The 13,289-nt window shown below is 46.3% G+C and overlaps 1 protein-coding gene across 1 annotated transcript; it reads right to left on the reverse strand.

Moving 5' to 3' along the window:
- Nucleotides 1-3,460: 3,460 nt before the first annotated feature.
- Nucleotides 3,461-12,229, reverse strand: ZNF653 (zinc finger protein 653). The gene is made up of 9 exons (XM_088461787.1): nt 11,860-12,229; nt 11,639-11,682; nt 10,528-10,725; nt 6,841-7,278; nt 6,442-6,610; nt 5,925-6,033; nt 5,485-5,599; nt 5,299-5,398; nt 3,461-4,381 (listed from the first exon to the last, which is right to left on the reverse strand). The coding sequence occupies exons 1-9, from the start codon at nt 12,123-12,125 to the stop codon at nt 4,204-4,206; spliced, it is 1,617 nt and encodes a 538-aa protein (XP_088317913.1). The 5' UTR covers nt 12,126-12,229; the 3' UTR covers nt 3,461-4,203.
- Between the last annotated feature and the right edge of the window lie 1,060 nt (nt 12,230-13,289).

The raw sequence follows: 13,289 nt of genomic DNA on the forward strand, positions 1-13,289 counted from the left end.
GGCTGAAGCTCTCCATAAAAATGAAATTGTAGAAGTTAGAATAGAATAGATAATGGGAAGGGATGTTTAACGCCAGGGCTTTGGATTTAGAGCGGTTAACCTTATACCCTTAAAGAGAGCCCTATAAAAGAAGTTCCTTTTGTAAATTGGGGAGGGATATTAAAAGCATTAGAAAGCGCTAGGAAGGACGTCATCCGCGAATAAAGATAGTTTATATTGTTTGTGTCCCACAAAGTTCCCTCCAATATTTACGTTGGATCCAATACGGGATGCCAGAGCTTCTATGCATAACGCAAAATTGAAAAGTGATAATGGACAGCCTAGACGGGTGCTGTTATTTTAATTAAATCGAGAGGAGCAAAGACCATTAGTCAAAACCATAGATGAGGGGCGAGAGTAGAGGGCCTTAATAACTGTAACAAAATCACCTAGGAAACCAAAAGAGGACAAAGTGGAAAATAAGAATGGCCGAGAGATGAGATCAAACGCCTTCTCTACATCTAATGCAAGAACCACTGAGGGGGTTGTAGAGGTATTGATGTGATGAATCAAGTTGATGGTACGACCTAGTGTTATCTGAGGCTTGATGATTTGGAATAAATCTCACCTGGTCAGGGTCAATCAACGAGGCTAGGACTGTATTTAGCCTGGTGGCCAATACCTTGGCAAAAAGCTTAAGATCCGTATTCAGCAGGGAGATGGGTCTATAATGGTGCAAAGGGTGGAGTCTTTACCAGGTCTAGGTATAACTATGATACGTGAGGTTGTTGAGTCTGGGTGAAAAGTGGCGCCATGCATAATTTTGTTAAACAGATGGACCATGTGTGGGATAAGTAGCGGAGCAAACGTTTTGTAGGATACCATTGGGTAGCCGTCCGGACCTGGTGCCTTCGAGGGTTTCTGAAATTTAAGAGCTCTCTCTAATTCCTCTGGTGAGATATCATTCAAGAAAGAATGAGAGGTTTCATCAAGTCGAGGCAGATCACAAGAGTCGAGATACTGCTGAGTCTCAGGAGCCAAGACTGAGGAATCACAAGGGGAGCCTAAATTGTAGAATGCTTTGTAGTAGTCGAAGATATTAATTGATTTAAGATCATAAACTGATTGGCCAGATGAATCCTTGATAGGAGTAAATGGCTTGCAATGCCCACTTAGGGCCTGATTCAGACCCACTCGCGAGCGGCTGTCCGCTCGCAAGTGGGTCGATGTTCTGGACTGAGCATGCGCACGACGGAGGAAGCTCCGTCGCGCGCATGCGCCAGACGCGACGAGCGAAGGAAAGTCCTTCGCTCGTTGTGTCTGATCAAAAGGGACGTGCTGTCGATGTTGATTGACAGCACGCCCCCTTTGGTAGGCGTGCCGGGGGCGTGCCACCCTGACGATGTCAGTGGGAGTGATTTTGGCTCTGATAGAGCCAAAATCACTCCGGAGCTTGCGGTTGAAAACCTCAACCGCAGGCTCCGGCTCGCAGTTTCGATGGTCGCGATGGTCACGACCATCGCGGCCATCAAAATGCACGCTCGTATAGCCTGTGGGTGGCGACCCACAGCTATACGAGCGTCCAGGAGGACGCTCCATTTTCATGGAGGGCGGCCCTCATTCAGAGCGTGCGCTCTGCTCAGAGCGTACGGCTCTGAATGAGGGCCTTAGCGCGAAGTTTAGTTGCTAACAGGGTATGAGCTTTATTGCTTTTATCATAAAACATTTGGTTAGTCCAACGTAGTTTTTCAGCTAAGAAAGATTGTAACTCGGCTCTCGCTTTAGAGAGGCATGTAAGAACCTTCTTAGAGTGGGTATGTCCTCTATCTAAATCTGCAATAAGATCGGTCAACGAATCAGCGCGTTGATCCTGCTCTCTTTTTCTACACCTCTGGGGGGAGATCCCATTAATATCTGTGTATTATACATCTCCTCTCTATTACACTATACACAGCGCAGACACCTCTGGGGGAAGATCCCAGTAATATCTGTGTATTATACATCTCCTCTCTATTACATTATACACAGCGCAGTCACCTCTGGGGGGAGATCCCGGTAATATCTGTGTATTATACAGCTCCTCTCTATTACACTATACACAGCGCAGACACCTCTGGGGGGAGATCCCAGTAATATCTGTGTATTATACATCTCCTCTCTATTATACTATACACAGCGCAGGCACCTCTGGGGGGAGATCCCAGTAATATCTGTGTATTATACATCTCCTCTCTATTACACTATACACAGCGCAGACACCTCTGGGGGGAGATCCCAGTAATATCTGTGTATTATACATTTCCTCTCTATTACATTATACACAGCGCAGTCACCTCTGGGGGGAGATCCCGGTAATATCTGTGAATTATACATCTCCTCTCTATTACACTATACACAGCGCAGACACCTCTGGGGGAAGATCCCAGTAATATCTGTGTATTATACAGCTCCTCTATATTACACTATACACAGCACAGACACCTCTGGGGGGAGATCCCAGTAATATCTGTGTATTATACATCTCCTCTCTATTACATTATATACAGCACAGACACCTCTGGGGGAAGATCCCAGTAATATCTGTGTATTATACATCTCCTCTCTATTACACTATACACAGCGCAGACACCTCTGGGGGGAGATCCCAGTAATATCTGTGTATTATACAGCTCCTCTCTATTACACTATACACAGCACAGACACCTCTGGGGGAGATCCTGGTAATATCTGTGTATTATACATCTCCTCTCTATTACACTATACACAGCGCAGACACCTCTGGGGGGAGATCCCTGTAATATCTGTGTATTATACAGCTCCTCTCTATTACACTATACACAGCGCAGACACCTCTGGGGGGAGATCCCAGTAATATATGTGTATTATACAGCTCCTCTCTATTACACTATACATAGTGCAAACACCTCTGGGGGGAGATCCCGGTAATATCTGTGTATTATACAGCTCCTCGATATTACACAGCGCAGACACCTCTGGGGGGAGATCCCAGTAATATCTGTGTATTATACACCTCCTCTCTATTACACTATACACAGCACAGACACCTCTGGGGGAAGATCCCAGTAATATCTGTGTATTATACATCTCCTCTCTATTACACTATACACAGTCACCTCTGGGGGGGGGGGGGTTCAGTTCCCGGTAATATCTGTGTATTATACAGCTCCTCTATATTACACTATACACAGCGCAGACACCTCTGGGGGGAGATCCCGGTAATATCTGTGTATTATACAGCTCCTCTATATTACACTATACACAACACAGACACCTCTGGGGGGGAGATCCCAGTAATATCTGTGTATCTCTATTACAATAGACATCTGTACTATAGATTATATTTTTCACGCAGTAGCCAGCACAGTTCATGTGAGTAAGGTCTGGTTTCGCAATGGTCTCCTAACAATGCTGAATACAGACAGTGAATGCAGATGATAAAGACTAACAATAGACTATGGTGTATAATAAATAAAGTTTATTCTAATAGAAGATGTTCTGAGCAGGGCCTGATAGGCGGGGGAATGAGTTTCCCCCATGGAGGGGCAGGTGACAGCTGAACACATTTCTATAAAAGCAAAGCTAATACTGGGAACGCTGTGTCAGATCAGTACACTGTGTTTCACATCTTGAAGGGGCGCAAACCAGATAGTTTAACAAACCTTTTTTAGTTCATATTTAAGTCCAAGATGACCGTTTCCGGGATATTTGGCAAAAAAAAAACCCACTTTATATAGATTTTCATCTTTTTTTCTTAAATTGTTTAACATTTAACTGTTTTCATCCTGTAGAAAAATTAGTTTTTATTAATGTAGTCCTATCACTCGCACAGGGGCGTAATATAGAGCCTTAAAATCCGTAACTGTGTAAATAAGCTGCAAAATCTTCAGGCAGCCAACTGCACTCTATAGCGCCCCCTGTCTATACTGCCGCGTATATTCTCCTAACAATGGGTTGTATACACTGAGGAGACTAGGTTTCTCTTTCGGTCTGTGTTCCAAGCTGTTGTATATAAAGAAAGCACAGCGACAACTGTTACTGTAATAAGAGAGATTCTCCCCGTCATACAGAGCCGTGTCTTACTGGGGAACGCTAGTCAATGGTCGCAGGACAACATCTTCCGTAGGGGCAAATGAAGGCTTCCCCCACCAGAATGATCACTCTCCCTTAGAACATGTTGATAGAGTCAGCTGTTCCTGGTCACCCTCACGTGGTCCTTCCCTCTGGGTGACTCTTCAGCTTGTGGAATTTAACGCTCTCTCGTTTCTCGAAGAGTTTCCCGCACTGCTCGCAGGAGAAGCTGTACTGGATCTCAGAGACATGCTTCTTCATGTGCCAGTTCAGAGATGCCCGCTGCCTGCATTGGAACCCACACACTTCGCACCTGCGGGCAGAAGAGAGGGATATAAAATATAGTAACATTGGATGGGTATTCTAAGGCCCAATATAAGGCAATACAGCTCCTCTCTATTACATTATACACAGTCACCTCTGGGGGTCACACCAGTGAATTTACAATTCATAGTAATGGTAATATGGTAAGTAGGAATTTGACTTTACTTTTTATACTTTTATAATTTTATGTAGTTATCCTGGAAAAACGCAAACTGAAGACTTTGCGGCCCAGCTGAAGATCCGATGGGGAGAAAAGTATCCAGATACAAATTGAGACAATGACCCATATACACTATGCAGAACTCCCAATGCAACAATGAGCTGTACACACCATCTACACATTCTGAGCACCCTGTCCTCACCCACCAAAGTGTCACTGATCTGTACACCCCCCCTAATGTGACAATAATCCGTACACCCTCTGTACGGAATCGGTATGAAGTACCGCTGGCCGCATGGCTGGCGGTTCGATTCCCGGCAGCACCTGGCCGACAAAAGCAGAGCTCCTGGCAACGGAAGCCCGACAGCGCTGGAAATCCCGATCGTCGCTAAGGTAAGTAACCCTAACCCTCCTTATGGGTGCCTAACCCTAACCCCCCCCCCTTCCCCGCTGCCTAAACCTAAGTCCCCCGGGGGGGGGTGCCTGACCCTAGGTCTCCCCCGGGAGGGTGCCTAACACTAACCCTCCCTGCCCCTAGCCTAACCCTAACCCCCCCCTGGGTGCCCTAAACCTAACCCTACATCTAGACAGCCGGTATTTCACCCTCGCCGGGATATGGCAGTCGGGAAGCCGGCTGTTGGTATTAAGGCAGCCGGTTTCCCGATTGTATACCCTCTGTACACTTCCTTGTGGAATAATAACTCCTGCCCTGATATAACCTGTATCCAGAGCATAGGGCCTCTTACTGTAAGGGGGTCTCCCCAGTGTGCGTTCTCCGGTGGACCTCCAAGTGACTTTTCCTTTTAAACGACTTGCCGCATGTTTCGCAGATGAATTCACGGACACCTTAGAGAGACAGGTAGACGATCGATGTGAAGGGACATCTGTTCCCATGCACCTACCACCTCACCAGGAACTGGGTCAGCACATACCTGTGTGTATGATCATGTGACGGTGCAGGTGATTGGACAGGTAAAATCTCTTTCCGCAACCAGCTTCAGGACACACTTTCGTTTTACCTTTTCGGTGAACCAAATTCACATGATTCTAAAGGAGAGACCAAATCTGGGTCACATATTAAACCACCTGCAAGACTAACGGCAGCTTAACACAGTGTCCAGTCTAACTCCTCAGAGACAGAATAATGCCACAGAGAGAAGGCAGACAGGCACCCAGTACCACACACTGAGGTGGCAAAGCTTAGTGCCAATGCTGAGGAGAGAGAGAGAGCGAGAGGAACAGCCGGCTGAGTCAGCAGAGGCCTCACAGGGAGGGAGAGAGAGCGATAAACACTGAAGGATGGAGGGAGCCAATAAAATCTGCACCAGACAGAAGAGACATGAGACTGGGGACAGACAGGGAACACACGTACCTGGAAGCTGTTGAGGGCAGTGTAGACCTGAGCACAACCTACATAGGGACAGTGGAACATCTCCAAAACCCCGTCAGCATCTGCCGTCCGCGAGCGGCGATTCCTCTTCCTGGGGTGCACACACACACAGCTAAATGATAGATCTGTACATTGCATTATCCTTCTAGCAAGCTGTGGTCCTGGATGAATACTCTGGACTATATGTGATGCATGAGGTTTACCCATATGTACAATGGAAGGTTTGCGACCTCTGCGAGATAAATAGGTGCCCAGGAGCAGACTGGCAGCCAGGTGGATTTGTGATATTACGGAGGATCAAAAGAGACAACCCCTTCCCTCTCCCCTCTCCCTCCCCTTAATAAATGCGTTGGGATGCTTTTTTAAGAAATTAAAAATTTAAAAGTTCTGTTGCAGGTTGTGAGGCATATTACAATAAAAGGATCATTTACATTGTACATCAATTGCACCCAGTTTTTCCTTTACTGACATGAACAGAAATAGAAGAGATCACACTCACTTTTCCGGCTCCTTGAGAACATGTGGAGCGATCTCTGTTTGGCAGTCCCCGTCTTCTACGGTGTCTGATCCAGTCGGGTCTTCCGCAGGCAACTGGATGCCCAGCATTACTGTGTGGGGTGCCCCCTCCTCAGACTGCTCTGCTTGCAGGGTGTAGAGTGCGCCCTCCTCTAGGTGGAAGTATAGAGTGACATACTCACTGAGTCTATCCTGTACAAATCACAGTGTCACCCTGTGGTGAGAGGAACACACTGCATGTTACATATCTCGCTCCCGGCTGTGCCACTCTGTAATGAGAGGGACACATTCCACATAACACATCAACCCCTTTTAGCTGTGCCGTGTAAGGAACACGCAACATTTCCCACTTTTATTCCTGCCCGTGTCCCTAATAAGTTACCTGTGATCGTTACTTCATCATGTTCTTCCCCCTGGTCCTCTGTCTGTGTGAACGCAGACACAGCTTCCAGGGTGGTACACGTACCCTCCTCTCCGCTGCTTCCACCCGCTACATCCAGCTGAATGCCTTCTGCTGCCAATGCCTCATATCCAGGCCCGGCGATGATGATGACCTGTGAGGGGCAGCTGGCGGCTACAACCTGCCCTAGCGCTTCCTGTGTCACTCCGTCAAAGAGCCCCCCAGCCCCCGGCCCCATGGGGACACACACCACGGTCTCTGTGTCGTCTGTGCACTGCGATTCTCCTTCAGTCAGGCTCTCAGAGTGTTGAGAGTAGAGTGTGTGGATGGGCTGCTGTGGCTCAGGGTACATTTCTGGTGGATGGATCAGGGGGGCAGACCTGGAGGAGGAATCATCCGAACTGGCTCCATCATCGCATGCTGTGGAAATACAGCCAGAGAAGTAGAAACGTTGTACAGTTTTACTGACCAACCAACATGACGGATCAAGGCGCTTTCCCTGGGCAGGTGTAGCACACAAATCTGGGACAACCTAACTTAACTTTTTTGTGGCTTTAAACAAGCAGGGGCCAAAAAAAAAAAAAAGAGTGGAAGTCTCATGAAAAACCTATGTGATAACATAAATCACTGGGCAGGCTATAAGAAGAATCTTGTAATTACCATTTCCCCTTGATTTCTATCCCCAGGCTGTTAATAATGGGCAAAAATTCTGGACAGTGTAATTTGACTACCAAGGCAACCACAGTCACATGTGAGCAGAGAGGCTTTGGAATGCCTCTCTATACTCTGTGTACTGTAAATTCACACACACACACACACACACACACACACACACACACACTTGAGAGATTTGAAATAAAAATAAATAAATTAAAAAAAAAAGGGATAATGATTTGCAGGAATACAGCTTAGAAAAATGATGCATGATTTTAAAAATGTATCTGATATTTCATGAATACAAAATATAAACCACGGAGAGTAAACTTCAATGTGGGATTGCGGAAGAAATCAATAGCAACAGCCTCCTTATTTAGACAATTCAGCTATAGCAGGTGAACTTTAGTAACAAAGAAGGCACATTAACAAGAAACAAAAACAGGAACACAAATAATAATAATAGTTACAACGATAACATAACAATAGAAGATGTAAAATGATGGAAGTATAAAAAGCGATAACCAGTTCCGATATAGAGAAAAAGTTGTCTGTCAGTTAGTGGAAGACCTTTATTAAACACATACATAAATCTACTTGTAATAATATGACATACAAAGGGCCAAATGTAATAAGGTGAGAGTTTAGAAAATGTGACAGTACACTCTCACACTTTTTAAACTCAGCCAATGTCAATCCAATTAGGTGCGAATTGCCAGAGGCGAGGTACGAGTTGCTATTTTCACTTCGAATTCACATAGCGAATTCATTTTGCAATCCAATTAGCAACTCGCACTGAATCAGTCAGACTGAATTCGCAACTTTCCACTTGCACCTCCCTGAGGGTGAGAGATGGAAAGGAAAATCTTTATTTTAAGGTTAAAACGTCGGGACACTGTGCTGAACCCCTTGGACACCCCCCCTAATGACCAATTAGGCAATTGGAAGTTTCCAATTATCTTAATTAGTCCAATAATTACATATCATTTTTGGGTAAAAAAACAAAACACCTCAAATCACCCCAAAATCCGTTAGTATAGGCACCCCAAACTTAATTACAATAATTTTTTAGTTGAAAAATAATTGTTTTTATAATTTTATATTTTTCAAGGTGCCCTCAAAGTACCCCAAAATCACCCTTTTTTCCTACTTTTTTTTTTGCATATTTCGTTTAAGATTAAACAAAAAAGTTTTTTTTATAATTTTCTTGCATTTAAAAAAAAATAAAAAAATAAAAATCAGCCATTTGACACAATTTAGAAACCTACAGCACCTTCCTAAAGACCACAAACAGCCTTCTATACGGTCCTGCTAACGAAATTATCCATTTTGGGGGGTCCAGGATGGTCTCCCCACATTTTCATGCATTTCTCGCAAACCTCATTTGGCAGTCAATTCGCACCCCTCCGCTGCAAGTAGTGCGGATAGGCATTTTTAATTGGATTGGAGAATTCTCGGGAGCGCGCTTCGCTGCGAAGTTCAAGAAACAAACTCGCTACTCACAATTCGCGCCTAATAGGATTGAGACCTAAGAGTCCGTGAACAGGCAAACTCATATGTTTTTCAGACTCAAAAAACTCTCACGATTTAAACTCTCATCCTGATGTTTTCCCATTTTGAGGATACAACTTGACCAATGTAATAGTGCGAGAGGTTACTGCTAAACTCTCACATTTTCTAAACTCTCACCCTATTACATTTGGCAGATTGACATAAATAGGTTCTACATACAGCAGTGATCTATATTATAATCCTCTAAAGGTCTGTCCAGTCTCCTACAGGCATGCGCAGTGGGAGTTGGCGGCGTGCACCATCACTCCAACAGCTAGAAAGATGGGACAGACCCTAGCAGGAGGGGAAGTTGTCCTGCCAGGAGGAGATTACGCAGCTGCGGGAGGAAAGGGCCGAGACAAAGCAGTGGGTTTGGAGGTCGGGGCTGCATAGAGCGGTGAAGTAGACAGAGGGCAGACCAGAGTGGTGACCCGGTATATGCCAGGTCCCTTCACATAGCGTCAGGGGCACAGAGATCTGGGGTGGGTGGTAGGTGGAGAGTGGGTACAAAATACCCATGCTTGTTGGAGACGCCCAGCCCTAGGATGACAAATGTCCTGATGTGCAGCCATCAGAGCCCCCTGTACAGGTTTTTTTTTTTTTTTGGGAACATGGCCATGCTTCCTTAGATATGGACACGCCCCCCCCCCCCCCCCCCCTCAGTACCTGGGCCTGTATAGCGCAAGGTCTGTTGCAGGAACCGCCCAGGTTCTACATGTTAATTCCGTGGTTAGAATGTTACCAAAAGATATTTTGTGGCGACTCCGTACCGTAAATAAAAGGTCAGCTGTAAAATCCCTACCCAGGTGCAATTTCCATCTGTTGCCATCTACCCAGGTGCAATTTCCATCTGTTGCCATCCACCCAGGTGCAATTTCCATCTGTTGCCATCTACCCAGGTGCAATTTCCATCTGTTGCCATCTACCCAGGTGCAATTTCCATCTGTTGCTATTGATACATTACTATTGACCAATTGCACTTAGATTTTACTATATACAGTTCAGCGGAGACATACCATTCTGTTCAATAGAACAACATACCGCACATTATGCTACTTTTAGATATATATTTATCTACAGTATATTACACTAATATATGTATAAACTCCTGTACTTAATAACTGCATAAACCATGAGCGCGATCTTATTGTATAGAAGTGATATATGGCCCTCAGAAGAAGATAGGAGAGACACCTCCCAACAGTCCCTATTTTAGAGGGACAATCACTATTCATGGACCTCAAAAAGGGCAAAGATTTGCCTAAGTGGGAGCTGTTTGGCGAATTGGGGCTGGATTTGGGTGGATCGAGCCTCATATTTCTTTTCTACCTCACATGGGTAAAATGTTGGCAGGAATGCTTAAGACTCATGGGGCAAAGGTGCCTTTACGCTCTCCGATCATCAGTCGGCACGTAGGACAAAATGTAGAGAGTACATTACGCACATAAAATGAAGGGTCCTCACCTCTACGGTTCAGTGCCTTCAACGGACAGCGGAGGTCCTGGAAAAAGCGATGCCCGGCCTGGCACTGCCACACCGCTGTGGCATATCGGATATGGATTGTGTCAAGCTCGGACAGACCGGGCTCATGAGGGCATTGTCCCTTGTGGTCATAATACCATGTCACCAAGCTCAGGAGATTATTCACACAGCGCCTGCGTCCTGCAGAGGAGAGAGAGAAGAGCTGGCTTTCAGATACTTGTACACTGCATTTGTAACGGCAATAGCTCACGCATGGAAAGATGCAAATCCTTTGGTACAAAACCAACTTCCAGCTTTATGGATGGAAACCAGATCAAATCTAGCATCTGACAGACGCACTCCATGCATACAGAATTGCAGCAATCATTTCCAGGGACACATTCTCCAACCCTGGGGCTATCCTTAGCTATTCAGAACATCCCTCAACCAAACTAGCGAACCACGGGTAGGTTGGCATTTGCTATTCCCACAGAACAACACTTCGAACTACAAATACCTGCAGGCCCTACCAGCCTCTGGCATGCTGAGACCTGCAGCTACATCTACAAATGCTGGGCATTCGGTATGGGATTCCGGCTGCAGCATGACCGGCAGATCGATTCCCGGCTGCGGCAGCCCGACAAAACAGTAGAGCCCGGCAGCGGAAGCCCGACAGCGCTGGAAATCCTGATCGTCCCTAAGGCAAGTATAAACTAACCTAACCAACCCCCCTAACCCTCCATAGGGGTGCCTAACCCTAATCCCCCCCTCTAAGTGCCTAAAACTAACCCCCCCCCCTTCCCCGCTGCCTAACCCTAAGTCCCCCTAGCCTAACCCTAAACCTCCCCAGGGGGGGTGCCTAAGCCTAATTTCCCCCCCGGGTGCCCTAAACCTAACCCACCCTGCCTCCCCACGTCTGCCCGCTCGCAGCGCCCGGCATCCCTTCGATCGGGATGCCGGGAGCCTGTCTCCCGGCGTCGGGAAAATTACAGGCGTCTAGATTTTAGACGCCTGTCATTTAACCCTAGGTGGGATAGAGGATTCGGGAAGCCGGTATCCCAGTGGGCCACAGGTAAGTGCGTGGTCACTTGGGTCATGGAGAATAGAGATGTACTTTTCCTGTGCTGCACGCTGGTCTGGAGCTCCCCGCATGGTTTCCTGTAACAATAAAGGAATGTATATCAGGTGACATTAATAGATATATATTAATATATGACACATATACAAATTCACATACAGTAAGCCACGCCCCCGTCATATAAGCCCCGTCCATTTATGCCCTCGCCTATATAATACACACACACACACACACTGTATAAGGCTATGGCGCCTCACCCGTGTCTCTCCAGGGCCAGGAGGTAAGCGGCCAGCTTGGCATCGCTCCAAGCCTCCCCCTCGGTCTCGCCGCCCGTCTCCCTCCTCAGCACCCAGGCTCCGTGCGCCTCCCCCAGATACACCCGGCGGCAGTCGTACTTCTTGCGCGACTCCAGCCTGCGCCGCACCCGGTCCGTGTCCGTCAGTCGGGGCCTCCCCCGCACCTTCCTCCCGGGATCCTCCTCTTCCTCCTCCGAGCCGGGAGCCTCGGTCAACGGGGCCGCCATCTTACACGGCGCTGACGTCACGTGGATCTGCGGCTTCCTTCAACAAGCTTTATTGACACGGAATCGCAGACATAAAAGGAGTTGTATCCAACCTTCTAAAGAGGACAAGAGAAGTTGCCCATAGTAACCAATCAGACTAGCTATTAATTTATAGTGTAATAGCTGGAAACTAACAGGTTGCTATGGGCAACTTCTCTTCTTTAGAAGTTGCCCATAGTAACCAATCAGACTAGCTATCATTTTATAGTGTAATAGCTGGAAACTAACAGGTTGCTATGGGCAATTTCTCTTCTTTAGAAGGTTTGATACATCTCCCCCACAATGACTTATAGGGGCATATTCAATTACCCATGAGCTTTTTGCGCTATCGCAACCAATTTCTCATTGGTTTGCGCGTTCCCGATTCCCACGCTATCCAATAGAAGAAAATTGGTAGCAGCAGGGCGATTTCTCTTCACTCTGGATATCGCAGGATTGCTGGTACACACTTTAAAGATGTAATGAAAGACAGCACAATCACTGTTCCGTCCTTCATTAACTTGTACAGGCTCACATGCGCTATCGTATGATTGACTGTGCAGCACAGCCAATCGCACGATATCGCAAGCAACCGCGGGTATGCGCAAATTGAGCATACACACTGCATGATATGCCCTATTTGTCATTCCGATTTGGCTAAATCGGCCCGATATCGTATCTGTGTGTTTGCACCCTTATTCTTTAAAAATTGTTAAAAAAAACAGTGCAAATCAGCCTGTTATCCACCCCAAAAAAAATTATATATATATTTGGTAACAGTATAGATGTTACTTAGGGGAGGGGGGATTCCATTAGCCACGATATAGACCCGCAGCTAATTGATCACATTGCCCGTGGAATAGCTATGCAATTTATTTGCCTTTTCCTCGCACAGTAAACCAGGTGTTAATGCATGCTGACCCATTCATTCCACGTAAAGTGCAGGAGTGATGGTTTTCCCCAAACGTTAAAATGCAGATTCTGCGTTTTAACGCAGATTTTTCCTTGCAGTTCCTGAGACTGCGAGGAAAAATCCAGCCTCTGGTAATTAGCACGCAGCGTTCCAGCAGCATTTGAATCGGGCAGCGCAATAAACCCTATGGGCTAATTGAATTCTCACCTAATACCCCTTTTCCACCTAAATTC

The sequence above is a fragment of the Taudactylus pleione genome, unplaced genomic scaffold (genome assembly GCF_031769625.1).
Source record: "Taudactylus pleione unplaced genomic scaffold, aTauple2 ptg001101l, whole genome shotgun sequence".
Lineage (NCBI taxonomy): Eukaryota > Metazoa > Chordata > Amphibia > Anura > Myobatrachidae > Taudactylus > Taudactylus pleione.